Genomic DNA, 15,402 nt, shown 5'->3' on the forward strand with positions numbered 1-15,402 from the left:
AATATAGTGCCCATCTTTAAAAAAGGGAAGAAGGAGAATCCAGGGAACTACAGACCGGTCAGCCTCACATCAGTTCCTGGAAATATGATAGTGCAGGTCCTCAAGGAATCCATTTTGAAGCACTTGGAGGAGAGGAAAGTGATCAGCTACAGTCAACATGGATTCACCAAAGGGCAAGTCATGCCTGACCAACCTGATTGCCTTCTATGATGAGATAACTGGCTCTGTGGATATGGGGAAAGTTGATTCCTTGACTTTAGCAAAGCTTTTGATACGGTGTCCCACAGTATTCTTGCCAGCAAGTTAAAGAAGTACGGTTTGGATGAATGGACTATAAGGTGGATAGAAAGCTGGCTAGATCGTCAGGCTCAATGGGTAGTGATCAATGGCTTGATGTCTAGCTGGCAGCCGGTATCAAGCAGACTGCCCTGGGGTCAATTTTGTTCCACATCTTCATTAATGATCTGATGAGATGGATTGCACCTTCAGGAAGTTCATGGATGACACTAAGCTGGGGGAGAGGTAGAACCTCCTGGAGGGTAGGGATAGGGATCAGAGTGACCTAGACAAATTGGAGGATTGGGCCAAAAGAAATCTGATGAGGTTCAACAAGACAAGTGCAGAGTCCTGCACTTAGGACGGAAGAATTCATGCACTTCTACAGCCTGGGGTACGTCTACAGTACAAAATTATTTCGAATTTATTCTATTCGAATTTTCGGAAGCGATTTTATACATTCAGTCTTCTGTGTCCCCACTAAAGCCCGTGAATTGGGCGGAGTGCGTCCACAGTATTGAGGCTAGCATCGAATGTCGGAGTGGTGCACTGTGGGTAGCTATCCCACAGTTCCCGCCGTCCCCGCCACCCATTGGAATTCTGGGTTAAGCTCCCAGTGCATGAAGGGGCAAAAACATTCTCTCAGGTGTTTCTGGGTGTGTGTCATCAGTCGCTCCTCCCTTCGTGAAAGCTATGGCAGACAATCGTTTTGCACCTTTTTGGCGTGCAGATGCCATACTGCTTTCAGCAGACGGTGCACCGCTGCTCTCCTGCTACTATGAATCCACCTCACATTTCCTCTCGTAATCTCTAGTATCTACTCGTTCTCTTCCTCATCGAACACTTCCGCTGCCAACTCTGCTCGGCCATCGTGAACCGAGCAGCACAGCTTCCGCCGCCAACTCTGCTCTCCCGCTCTTGCCGCGCTACCAAGCTTCTCCATGTTGTCTGTCCTGGGCTCCCGCGTCCGTGAAAGCTACAGAAGACAACCTTTTCCCACCTTTTAATGGCTATCGTGAACCGAACAGCACCTGTTCCGCTGCCACTCTGCTCTCCTACATTTCGCACCTTTTTTCCAAGATTACCCATGCAGGTGCCATAGCCATGGAGCCCGCTCAGATCTCTGCTGCAGTTTTGACCATTGTAAATACCTCGCGCATTATCCAGCAATATGTGCAGTGCCTGCAAAATCGGGCGAGGAAGTAATGACAGCGCGATTACTATACTGATGAGGACATGGACACAGATGTTCCTAGAAGCATGGCATGTGGCAATTGGGAGATCATGGTGGTGTTGGGCCAGGTTCATGCCATGGAACGCCGATTCTGGGCCCGGGAAACAAGCACAGACTGGTATGGGATGATTCCCAGTGGCTGTGAAATTTTCGTATGCGTAGGGCCACTTTCATGGAACTTTGTGACTTGCTGTCCCCTGCCCTGAAGCACAAAGACACCAAAATGAGAGCAGCCCTCACAGCTGAGGAGCGAGTGGCCATAGCCCTGCGGAAGCTTGCAACAACCGACAGCTACCCGTCAGTTGGGAATCAGTTTGGAGTGGGGAAATCTACTGTGGGGGCTGCTGTGATCCAAGTAGTTAACACAATCATGGACCAGCTGCTATCAAGGGTAGTGACTCTGGGAAATGTGCAGGTCATAGTGGATGGCTTTGCTGCAATGGGGTCCCCTAACTGTGGTGAGGCGATAGATGGAACGCATATCCCTATCTTGGGACCGGACCAACTTGGCAGCCAGTACGTAAACTGCAAGGGGTACTTCTCAATGGTGCTGCAAGCACTGATGGATCACAAGGGACGTTTCACCAACATCAGCGTGGGATGGCCAGGAAAGGTGCATGACGCTCACATCTTCAGGAACTCTGGTCTGTTTGAACAGCTGCAGGAAGGGACTTACTTCCCAGACCAGAAAATAACCATTGGGGATGTTGAAATGCCTATAGTTATCCTCGGGGACCCAGCCTACCCCTTAATGCCATGGCTCATGAAGCCATACACAGGCAGCCTGGACAGTAGTAAGGAGCAGTTCAACTATAGGCTGAGCAAGTGCAGAATGTGCGTTTGGACGTTTGAAAGCTCGCTGGCGCAGTTTACTGACTCGGTTTAGATCTCAGCACAACCATTATTCCCATTGTAATTGCTGCTTGTTGTGTGCTCCACAATATCTGTAAGAGTTAAGGGGGAGACGTTTCTGGCGGGGTGGGAGGTTGAGGCAACTTGCCTGGTGGCCAGTTTTGCACAGCCAGTCAACAGGGCTATTAGAAGAGCGCAGCAGGGCATGCTGCACATCAGAGAAGCTTTGAAAACCAGTTTCATGACTGGCCAGGCTACGGTATGACTGTTGTGTTTGTTTCTCAAAGTTACCTGCCCCCGAGCTAGACTGGGGAGTGGGAGGGAGTATTAGGTTAGGGGGGTGGAAGAGGAGGGAAGGACAAGTCCAGAAACCAAATCAAAATTTCAGATATGCCAGCTTTCTGCTGCTTGTGCAATCCCCTGGGGTTGACTGTGTGGGTCCCCGTAGCCTTCCCTCCACCCCATGTTCTTGGGCGTCTGGGTGAGGAGGCTATGGAACTTGGGGAGGAGGGAGGGCAGTTATACAGGGGCTGCAGCGGCAGTCTGTGGCCTTGCTGCCTTTCCTGCATTAGATCCACCATACAGCAGAGCATGTCAGTTTGCTCCCCCATGAGCTTGACCATAGCATCCTGCCTGCTCTCATCGCGTGCGTCCCTCCTCTCTTCATATTAATTGTTTGCCTCCACGCTTTCAGCTGGGCCCTATCAGTGTGGGGGGGCACTGCATGAGCTCGGCAAACATGTTGTCCCGAGTTCGTTTTTTCCGCCTTCTAATCTGGACCAGCCTCTGGGACGGAGTAGATAGGGGCCACGTTGAAACACTTGCACCTGCAAGAGGAGAAAAAGGGACGATAGTATTTTAAAAGATACATTTTAGAGAACAAAGAGGACACTCTTTCTCAGTGAAACAGGCAATTCATAGTACACAACACATGTTCTTTCTGCACACTCTTATACTGAAGTGACTGCCACTTTGGTGTGAGTAAGCCATCACATGCGATCGGGCAACAGAATTCAGCTTGCAGGCAGCCATGGTAAGCCTTAGGGGCACACGGGGTTCTGCTTCTTCCACATTCATTTCAATGCTTTCAAACTGCCAGGCTCTCTGGGATGATCGCTTCACACAACACCCTACTCTCCCTCCCCCCCCCCCCCCCCGCCATGTGGCTCCGATGAGGCTCTGAGCAGGGATGAACAAGCCCTTTAAACTAAACACGAACACCCCAGCGCAGCTGGTTTTCCCCCCACCCCATGGCTCCAATCAAGCTCTCACTCACCAGAAGTGTCTTCTCCAGGGTCATGGTCCAGGAGCATGCCTTGGGAGTGAGGGGAGGCTATTGTCTCCAGCATTAAGAATAGTTCCTGGAGGGGGGAAAACGGATTTCCCACTTGCCACCTGTGCACTGTCCTCCTCCTCCTCCAAAAACTCCTCCTCCTCGCTCCGTGCTACTCACCCCTTGCAGGTGTCCACGAACAGTGGTGGAGTAGTGGTGGCGTCACCCCCCATAATTGTATGCAGCTCACGGTAGAAGCAGCATGTATAGGGCTGTAACCCAGAGTGCCTGTTCACCTCCCTGGCTTTTTGGTACTCTTGCCTGAGCTCCTTGATTTTTGTACGACACTGCTCTGTGTCCCTGGAGTAGCCTCTTTCCGTCACGGCCCTGGAGACTTTAGTGTACGTATTTGCATTCCTTTTTTTGGAACATAGTTCTGCCATAACAGATTTGTCTCCCCAACATGCGATGAGATCTAGTACCTCCCGTTCGGACCATGCTGGAGCTTGTTTGCGAATCTGGGACTGCGTGGTCGCCTGTGCTAGTGGACTCTGAACGGTCACCTGTGCTGGTGGTGACCAAACAGGAAATTCAAAAGTTCCTGGGGCTTTTACTGCCTACCTGGCTAGTGCATCGGAGTTGAGAGTGTTGTCCAGAGCGGTCACAAGGGAGCATTCTGGGATAGCTCCCGGAGGCCAATAATGTCGAATTGCGTCCACAGTACCTGTAACCCGGAACTGCGATCTCGATTTTAGCGCTACTCCACGTGCTGAGGTGGAGTACAGAAATCGGATTAAAGAGCCCTTTAAATCAAAAAAAATTGGTTTGCTCGTGTGACTACCTGAAAGGGGGTTCCAAAGAGGATGGAGCTACGCTGTTCTCAGTGGTGGCAGATGACAGAACAAGGAGCAACGGTCTCAAGTTGCAGTGAGGAATGTCTCGGTTGGATATTAGGAAACATTATTTCAGTAGGAGGGTGGCAAAGCACGGGAAGGGTTACCTAGGGAGGTGGTGGAATCTCCATCCTTAGAGGTTTTTAAGTCCTGGCTTGACAAAGCCCTGGCTGAGATGATTGAATTGGGGTTGGTCCTGCTTTGAGGAGGGGGTTGGACTAGATGACCTCCTGAGGTCTCTTCCAACCTAATCTATGATTCTAAGGAATCACATTTATGAAAATTTACCCTTTTGAATTTGTTAACTGGTTTATACTTATCAACTGCAGAAATAGCAGTAACTGATAAAAGTTGCCCAATGGCAGCTTTAACGCATGCACACACAGTTTTCTTAACATTGTGAATTCAAAGACAAATGCACAGGAACATGCTTCTATGTGATGGAACCATCCATTTTGCTTCATATTACGTGCACTCAGTATTTACTCATCTCCCACACAAGGAAGAAAGCTTGAAAGCTACAGAATGCAAAGTTTAGATTAGAAAGAGGAAACTGCCACAGTGTCAGAGTTTTCCATTGAAATTGCATAAAAATCATCCTCACTTATGCAAGTCCCTTAAAAAATGGGCTTAACATAAAAGTTATTCACTACGATTACTTTTGTCTCGAAGGCATCTGTAGCTTTGACATGAAATCTGATAGCAATTAACCTGGGAGGTTACTGAAATTTTTAAAAAGAGAATAAATAAGTGGTGCTACTCACTCTACCCCATACTAACTTTAAAAAAAAAAAAGTATTGCAGAAATGTGATAGAACCTTGAATTTATAGCTGCTACGCTGATCTCTTGAAAACAGTCACACAGAGTATTTGGTAAATAGCTACTCAGAAAAACTGTTGGATAGGATCTACCTTAAGGAAATTCTGCAAAGCTTCCTGTACTGTTGAAGTTGGTGGAGTCCCAAAAAGAGTAGCAGCTACTTTCTTCTCAATCCAAGACAACTGTGCTACCTATAATAAAATCAGAGAAGGAAAATACACTTAAGGCTTATTTTTCAGTTGTGGAGCAAAATATTGCCTTGTATTACTGTATAGTTATACAATTTGGTGTGCAAAGGAACACCCAAAGGAGTCTTTAATAAAATATTTTTGCTTCACTACCCCAAAGAGTACACACACACTGAATATTTGACATAATTTAAAGGGTTTTTTAATAAATCCCTTTTTACTATAAAAATACACTACACACATCATGAGAAATTCAGTGCAAAATACTGGTTAAACCGACATGCGATTATCACTACCCACATCAGTTTTATAATGTCTGAGTTAGAGGGTATAGAGAAATAGATGGTATAGCTTGATAGCCCATCTACTGAACGTTTCTGACCATTAGAGGCAGTTGTTGATATGGTCATTATGTGGGTAGCTAATGCTCTTCTAAGACAAGTTCATTTTTTGTGCAGTGGTGTGACACAGATATCACTAAGTAGGTGCCCAGCTGTCCGCTTGAATTCTCACCAATAGCACATGCCAAGGAGCCTCTAACTTCCCAGGATTACAGGCTGGTGTAAAGGGACCTTCTGGAGTTTTCTTCATTCTGTGTTGCCATTGTCACACTACAGTATATACTGTATGCCATTTCCTTCCCATATATATCTAGGCATACTCCAGCAGTCACATGAAAGGATTCTTGAGAGTGAGTGGGTTACTGCCATAATATTTTTAGTTCCACCACCTAACCCAATGAACCAGAGACTCCAAATCCTTAATCAAAGCAGGAACAGCAAAGAGATGACAATACAGCAGTGGTTCTTGAACTTTTGTACTGGTGACCCCTTTCACATAGCAAGTCTCTGAGTGCAACCCCCCCTTATCTATTAAACACTTTTAAATATATTTAACACCATTATAAACGGTGGAGGCAAAGTGGGGTTTGGGGTGGAGGCTGACAGCTCACGACTCACCATGTAATAACCTTGTGACCCCCCCCAAGTTTTCCCCTGGTTTTCTCAAATGGAATGCCACTTCACTGAGTGGAGGAACTATCTGTTTTCCCCCAACTAATGTTTGGAGGAAAACTAGTGCTTCTGGAGAGGAAAAGCAGGATGATTCTCCTGCACATCTGTACTTTAACGGTACACCTGATGCTTACTGAAATTGACTAGGACTCACAAGGCATATGCCCAAGAAGTTAGGCACTATGATTCCTTGGCAACTGCTGGCATGACCTAAATAGAGGGGCCAGAGAGGAGGGGATGCAGCCAAAGAACGAAGAGATGTGAAGAATTCATGTGAGAACCAGGAGCTGGAAAATGTGGTGAGCCAACCCAGTCTCAGCTTAGACAGAGCGTCACATTGTAACCAAAGACTTGGGCCTTTAAAATTCATATCTCTTCTGCCACAGTACTGATGACTGGTGGTGAATGAGAAGGGGATGGAGAGCTTCAGAACCCTCAAACCCTTACTTAGTTGCTCCTCTGCTCTTTGCTGCTGCGGTTACCTATTATCCACCAGATTTTGAAAGCTGATAGCTTTCCATTAAAAAAAAGAATCTATCCAGAACTAACTATCATAACATATGCCTAGCCACTGCCATCCACTACAATTTTTTAATTTTCATGGGATGTGAATTTTTTAATATTTCTTATTATAAACTGTTCTGTAAAATATGCCATTGCAAAGTATTAATTTAGCCAGCATACAACAGTAAAGTGTATACAGACTATTTTCTTGTCTGACCTCAATCATTTTGGCCAAGTTTGAGTAGCACTGCATGGAGACAAAGCAACCTGGCCAAATCTTGCTGGTCTTCTGGCAAAAGCCAGTTCCTGAGGAATGACTTCATCAGTGAGTCTTTCACTTGAAACCACTAAAAATAATATTCTGAAGATAAACAATATTAAGAAGTAACTTTAGCTATGTTTATTATCTTTCTCCCTCCCAATGCCTCTTTCAAAGACCTGGTTTCGAGAGACATACTCTTTGACAAGCTCACTGTTTCCTGTTCATTAAAACTTGTTTCACCCCCACAATGCATAGTGCCAATATTGTGCTACTAAGTGCAGCCTGTGAGTTAAAACATACAAATGTAAGCTAGTGTGTAGATAAAATGATTCCTCCTCCTCATGCTGCACTTTTCACCTGCTCTTTATTTTCTAAAGCTCATTGCGTGGGACAGGGAAGTTGCAGCAGAGTTTAAAAGAATATATTGCTTTCTTCAGGCCAATCCATTGCTGCAATGATCTTTGCTCTCTTGGAACGGGAGGAAGTTATTACTGATATCTTTAGGTCCATCTGATCCAGGTGCAGTGAACCCATTAGTAGGGTAGGAGAGAAAAAGGAAGGGAGAGAAACTGCTCATATTGAACCTCTCTGGACCACCCAAAATTCTAGAGTTATACACACAGACACACTACATAGATACAATCACTACACACACACTCCCCTAATATGATTCAATAGTGAAGGGACTTCCAAATTTTTCCACGGTGCAATTTATAATTAGCTGCTTTAATTCTGCAACCTGAAATTTAAATACAAGTTCTGTCTGGCAGTTGTCTTGTTTTCTTACTAGATTTAATCAGAATTACTTTACTGGGGTCTGGTTTTGTATTTTGGCTGACTTGGGTGTGCGTTTGCACTGCTCAGACTAAAATAAATAGCTTTGCTCTGCATTTTTTATATTAAAAAGAAACACCAATTTAAAGCAACACAGTTATCTTCATTTTAGAAGTATGCATGGGCAATATTTCAGTTTTTAATAATATTTAGGGTGCACAGGGTTTGGTACTATTATTATGGATAATACATAAGCATCCTACTGGCTTCTACAGAACTTTAAGCATTCAGACTCATTTATACTCATATTCATTTATACTCTAACTGCTTCCCCTATGCAAAGAGAATCCCCACCCATCCTACTGGAGCTGCTCTCCATCCCCTTTGGGTCATGGAAGTGGTGCAAAAATAGAAGGGACAATGTTGGCCCAGAATGTGTATTATTTTTTAAAAGGTGTTTCAGGGCTATAATGATGCCAAGAAAGAATTGTATTGGAGCTGTTGAACTCAAATTTATTCCAGTTTAAAAAAACCCTTTAATTACGATGTTCAGGGTTATCCCAAAGAGTGTGAGATAGCTGCGGAGGCCTGTACAAGAGGGGTTTCAGAAAGACTAGGTGAAATGCGGACCCTCTCAATGTCCGTGGCAAAATTCCCTTGACTTCAGCTGGGCCAGGATTTCACCCACTATCTGCTTCCTGGGCTCAGAACCACAGGTTCCTCCTGGGAGTGGAGAGCAGAGCAAGATGTGGCTGATATCACAGGAACACAGTAAAGGAAGAACAAGCCTGGTCTCTGATTGACTTTTGAACCTTCCTTAGGTTAGTATTTTTGAAGCTAGCCCATGGCTCTAACTTAATAGCTTGAAGCTATCCTGACGGCATTGCAAAGGGCAAGGGAGGAAGCGTTATGGCCTCATTTCAGAAGAAAAATTAGGTTCTTGTCACCGGGATCCTTGAGGGTGCCTGTCCCTTCTACTGGGACAGTGGATTTATTAGCATCTTACAAATGGGGGAATCCCCTTTGAGATCTCAGGAGAATTTTGATGTTCTCCCTCTTTGAACTTTATACACCTTCTGGCATAATCTGGTGATGCCCCTCTTTTTGTGGGGTCTTTCCATTCAGAGTCCATTATACTTTCTGGAAATCAGATATTGAAAACAAGGCATCATCCCAGAATTTTATTGTTTCCTGATGTCCCTTGGAGGAATACAATCCATACCACCATCAGGATCAATTTTGAAGGATGAACAATTAGCTTTTGGAGGGTGCCTGTCTTAAAAAAGCCTGCTTTCCCCACTGGAGTCTGTCATACTCCTGGGAGTCTGAAGAAGACGACCGTTCTCCAACATCTGAGGATGAAGGGTGTTTGGTCTTTTCCCTTTCCCGTGCTTCTTTTTGTTTGCCCTGCTTGAAAAAGGTACTTAGAGGAGAGAGCCCAAGGAGTCATCAACTCCCAGATTAACCCTACTAATGTTGAAGGGGGAGAGGTCACCAAGATATCCCACCTACTGCCAAAAGATGGGAACAATCAGATGACACCTCCAGAAACCATGGAGGGGGAAGGGGACTGGCAGCTGAGTCTCTCTGTTGCTGCCAGGGAGGAAAGAAAGCTACCCAAAGGCTGCTGCCAGAGGCAGTGGCTGCCAAAAATCTCATACAAAATCCTGCTATTGGAGGATGGGGAGCAGACTTCTCATGTAGCCTTAAAATCTCCAGTAGAGAATTGAAGTTCCTAGCAGCCTCCCTTTCTCCCAGGATCCAGCAGTACCAGAACTTATTGCTATCAGCTAATTAACAAAATGCAAATTGTGTCCATTCAAAGTCTTTTTCAAATACCAGGAATCTGCTACCAAGGACACAAACCCATTCAATCTGAAAATTCAGCCTGGAAGAGACGTGCATCCCTAAAGAATTCCCTCCCTCAGTGCTTCCTTGGTAATAGCTAACTAAAACACACAAAACAATTGTTCTCAATAAAACCTTCCAATCCATCCAATTTTAGCAAAAATATTACTGTCACCTACTTAAATATCGTGAGAGGTTCTTTTTGTTTTTAAGTATATTAAGTATATTAAGATGGAATTGAATTAAGTAATTGTATAATGTCTCAGGACTTTTGGCAGAAATTAAGTAACTGGACAACAGCCTTGTTGTAAACTATCAGCTTCCAATGCAAATACTTTCATGTTTGCCGTGTAAGAGTTGAGAAATGCCATAATAGTCTGCATATGTACCTACCCATTTATCCAGCACAAACTCCTTAGGCTTTTCACTTACTAGTGAATGAGAGGAAGAGAATTACAAAGAATATGGTATAAGTAATTGGGTCAAATTGATTCCTTGTGTAACATCACTGAAATCATTTGAGTTACACCAACGGTGAGTCTGGCAATTGTGAGTAATCTGCAAAAAGAAAACTCAAGAGAGTCGACTTTTAACATTTAAGTGGCCTTTATTAGAGGCCTTGATACAGTTTCACTGGTATGTTTTGGCTGTTCTGCATCACTCCTATGATACAAAGCAGCCATAACTCCATCTCAGCCAGATACTTAGGTCAGGATTACAGCTCCTTTACATTAACTGGAGCAATGAAAAACTTTATTATAAAAAAAGCCATGTATTTGTTTGTATAACTTTCAAGAAAATTTAACAAAGCTACAGTACTAAGATGGGATGTCTGCCCCACCTGGGGCCTGAAAGAGCTAATGTGGGCTGGGAAGGCCAGTTATGTTCTTGGATGCACCGGGAGGAAGAGCCAGATTTAATGAAACATGAGTGCCAGCTGGGAAGGAGCTGTGTGGTTACTAAAAGTCAGGAAGTTAAAAGCTGAAAGGGGGCTGCAGGGAGAATCTATAATCAGTCTCTGAAAATAGAGAGGTGGGGAGGAGGAAGCCCTGGGATCCTAGCCAGACTAGGAGAAGGCTGGGAAGAAAAGTTGGGAGCAGGAGAAGGGAACACTCCTGGATTGTAGGCCAAAGAGAAGGGCAGGACTGGGTGAGGACTTTGAAAAGGGAGGTAAGCCTAAAACAGGGGCCAGGCTAGGAAAGTTGTGCTATAGAAGTACCACCAGACTAAAGGGGGGAAAAAAAAAAAAACAATAGAGGGGCTTGCAGAAAGGAGCTTGTACCTAACACCTAACCACCCATGCTTCCTCTCCAAATCTTAGTTACCATTGATATGTGTAAATAATAAAACAAAATGCAAAACAAGGGGCTTTGAATAGCAGTATGTGGTATAGTTAACACATGGGAGAACGATGGGTAACAAGGACAGTCTGTATTAATAACCAGGCACGTAGAAATGATTTCATGACAAGTACATAGCAATGCTTTGTTTACAGTTTCAAAGTTTCCACTTCAATAAACGTGTCATTTCTCTCAGATTTCAGTTACACTATTCCATTGTAAACACATTATCATTTTTCAGCACATTCAAGTCAACTGTTAGGCATAGAAAACAACTTACTGAATAGCACCATCTTCCATTTAGGTAATATAAAAAGGGATCTTGAGGCTTAAGTTCAATTGCTTTATCTAGATGCTCCTGTCAGAAATAAGTTCAAAAGAAAGAAAATGGGATATTCATTTCTGGTTGGGAGTTGCCTTCAAACTTTAAAACTGCATTGCAAAATCAGTGCAAATTTATTTAAATTCTCTTTTGTGACTGCTTTTGCTACAGTTCAAATGATCTGTAAATATTTTACCTGGCAATACCCTTGCTTACAGAAGAAAACCACAAACACAATTATTTAACAACTCTGCACATAACGTACCATAACATTGCATTTAGAATATGACCTAACAATTCTGAAGTTCAAACAAACAGCTGAAAGAGCTTTAAAACAAACAAACAAGAGACTGATGTACTCCAAACCTACTAAACTTTGGTTTTATCCCTATCGGGTATTAGAAAAGTATAATGCATCAACCCCATGCGAACACTCCTATTTTGCTTCCTAGATAACGTATGCTTGAACTAATGATCAACCACTGAAGTGTAACCTTCTCTGGTGTGGAACATGGCACCACATAACCTTTTGTATTTAGAAGCAGGACCTGGTTTTCTGAGAGGTAGATAATGTGAAAATACATCCACGGCAGGTAGTCAGAAACCTAGAATTAATTGGACATAGGACAGGAATTGAACCACAGACCTAACTTTTCAATTGAAATGTGACTTGAAGTACAGCTCCTGTGCCCGCACCCCGCAGTTCTGGAGATAAAATGGGTCTGAATTAAACAATACAAAGGATAATAAAAATCAAATGAGATGTTTTCTTCCAAACCCACCTTTCCCCTCCTCCCTCCATTTTCAGGTCTCATTTTTGAGGCAAATTATTTCTGCATAATCAGTATTTCAAGAATAAAGAATAAGGAGTTTTTTCCAACCCTGATTTATCATTTGCCTCTCAACAGAACTCAATTGTCAGATACTTTAGGTTTCACTTTTCCTACATCTCTATTTTTTTTTTTAACTAAGCCAATCACTAAAATAGTGGTATTATAACTTCTCATCTGAACCACTCAAATGATCGTATTCTTGCAGATCTGAGAGCTCCCTATTTCATTTTTTTTTTGGCAAACTATTCACATATATACTACTCTTTCAATCTATTTTTCCCTGTAATTCCCATGTTTCTATACTATTCATGTGATTTCAGAAGTTACCTCTGAAGAGGAGAATCTTACTGAAAATTGTACAGTTAACATTTGAGACGCTTCTTAAACTCACTCCTTTTATAACTGCAAAAATTGCTTCTTAAATATATGACCTCTTGTCATTATATCTGGCTCATGATCGATCCATTTTTCTCAGTTCTTGCCCTTTGCTGTGTGTCCAGATATTCTAGGCTTCACTCACTTGGTACTGTTAGGGTGGAATGCTCTTTAAGATGAGATGTATACTATATTGATAGTATACAATATGCTTTTTTACATCCCGACTTAAATTACACCTTACAATTTAGACAATTGCTAACAATTTTACTTAATTATGGAAGCATTTTCATTGATATAAACTGCCTTATTTGGCATAGGTGTTTATTAGTTGTGCTTTTTTTTCCCCCCTTTTCTTTTTGTTATTTACTGTGTAATGTAAAATGCCCTGATACCACTGAAATATATAAGAGACAATTCTGCTACCCTTGCTCTTGTTGAACAGCAACACAATCTATTTCTGGGTCTCATTCATTCATTGGGACTACTTGTGCAGCAAGGCGGTATGCAACATGGATCGTATAGGTGCGTGTGGGCCTCAATAAATAACATGTACAATACAATAGCAGACGGCAAAACTTCTCCTTAGACACCTTTAAGTTACAACTAAAATTTTAAGCTTTCTGTGGCAGAGACTTAGTTCCTTCTTTTTGTTTTATAAAGTGTGATGCACATCCATGGTGCCATGTAATAGATAAAAATTAAACATCAGACGAAACCTGAAAAACTGGAGCTACAGAGAAAATAACACAAAGACACTGGGCACTGGTTGGCGTAGCTAATAGAAGCAGGGATGCTAGCCACGGCATTCTCTTGCCAGTATCCTAGGGGCCAGGATTTCAAGAAGCAGGCTGAGGGTCTCTGGGGGGGTGTAATCTGCTGCTGTAGAGGAGATGCTGGAAAGAGGTTGAAATACAGGCTTGGGGGAGCAGAGATGAGTCAGGAGAAAAAGGGAGATTTATGAGTCACCCATGTAAAGATGATAATTGAAGCCATGTGTGTGTATGAGAATCCCTGGGAAAGATGTAAAGCTAGAAAAGGAGGATATGGACAAAGCCCCCGGCAAGACCTTCCCCCATGTTGTAATGCTAAGTGACATGGCCCAAATTTCTGAATGTGAAATATACATGTATCTGCAAATGGAAAACATTAAACAAAATTATCACTTCCCCAGGGTGACATGAAGCAACACCAATCACTGTAGGAAACTGCTGCATTTAGTGTTAAATTTGTTTCAATTTTCTATTTCTTTTTCTTTAATTACAACAGCAGAATCACTTTTCCCCACTTTACTTAGGTCAAGGAATAAAGCAAAAAAATCTTGGCATTGACATATGAAGTCATATTTAAATCTTTGTAGTTTGAAAGCTAATGGACAATATGTGGTAGGAGCACATACAAATAATTTCTTAACCATAACACTGGCATTGCAACATACCCTGAGGCTAAGTTAGTTTGCTGGAAAAACCTCTCTTTTATACTATCGGGGAAAGTAAATTAAGAAGAGTTGCTAATGAAACTACCAAAAAACATACCTTAAAGAGACAGCCATTCTTGATTTTGTTTTGTATACTGTCAAACTCAGACATATAGCCACACATAATTGCAAACCTGGAGGGGGGAAGAAAGGGGGAAACAAAGCAGCAAAAATAAAGTTCACACATTTATGATCATTTTAGTCAAACCCCTTTAAACCAAATTATAAAATATTTCCATAATTACTTCAGTAAATCTTCAGGAATAGTCTAGCAATGTATGGCTGGCCCAAAATTTAATGTGAGTTGTGCATATTTGGAAAATAGAAAAACATGATAAACTGGCAGCAAAAAAGTTGCCAGACACTGAGAAAGTATAACTGATATAGTCCATCAATGGGGTTTGAACCAGGGACCCTCCTTCAGAACTGAAAGTATCATTTTCCACTACTTAAGTCAAAGGACTAAGGATAACATTTTTAAAAGTACCAAGTGACTCAGGCACCAAAGTGCCAATTACAAAAGTGACCTAGGCACTTAGGAGCCTAAATCCATTGACTTTCTCCTGAGCGCCTAGATCACTTCCCCCCCACCCTCCCAATTGGAATTAGGCACTTCTGAACATTTTTACCCTTTATTATAGCTGACAGCTAGAACCCAAACTAATTAACCTTATGTGGACCAGCCATGAGAGGTGGAGAAAGATCCACACTCTCTTAATATGGATTACATAAGCAGCACACATATATCCTGGCATACAGAGAAGGGTGAAAGTTGCCACAGATGAGGTTGTCGAGCTTGAAAAAGGAGCCCAGCTCGCTATACATAGAAAACAGCATTATCATATCCTGTCTTTCAGAACCTGAAGCCAGCAGTGAATCTGCTGGAGCAAATCATTTCACCTCAATGGTGGAGCAATCAGTACACACAGTACCACAACTAAGCAGCACCAAGTAGATTAGCTGAACACTATGTTGTGTCAGTGATATGTCAAGAATGCCAGTGGGGGTGACAAGACAGGCCCCGGACAGCGCCCAGGAAGGAAACCCACGATGTCCACAAGCAAAGACAAATACTCACCTAATAGATAGCATGGAAATACTGAGCTTGTGATAATACC

General features: G+C 42.9%; 1 protein-coding gene across 3 annotated transcripts in view; it reads right to left on the minus strand.

Moving 5' to 3' along the window:
- The window catches only part of RMDN2 (regulator of microtubule dynamics 2), a 73,559-nt gene that overhangs the window by 24,070 nt on the left and 34,087 nt on the right, over positions 1-15,402 (minus strand). For 2 of the 3 annotated variants that reach the window (XR_007355715.2, XR_007355716.2), the window contains exons 6-10: positions 14,343-14,418; positions 11,558-11,635; positions 5,441-5,539; positions 3,639-3,723; positions 2,996-3,189 (exon numbers count right to left, since the gene is read on the minus strand). Coding sequence is in view for 1 of the 3 variants with exons in the window: in XM_048843618.2 (XP_048699575.1) it covers positions 5,441-5,539; positions 11,558-11,635; positions 14,343-14,418 (253 nt within the window). In the remaining 2 variants the exon portion in view is untranslated. The remainder of the gene's footprint in view (positions 1-2,995; positions 3,190-3,638; positions 3,724-5,440; positions 5,540-11,557; positions 11,636-14,342; positions 14,419-15,402) is intronic. The other variant, XM_048843618.2, reaches the window with a different exon arrangement.

Source organism: Caretta caretta, chromosome 3, assembly GCF_965140235.1.
Source record: "Caretta caretta isolate rCarCar2 chromosome 3, rCarCar1.hap1, whole genome shotgun sequence".
NCBI lineage: Eukaryota > Metazoa > Chordata > Testudines > Cheloniidae > Caretta > Caretta caretta.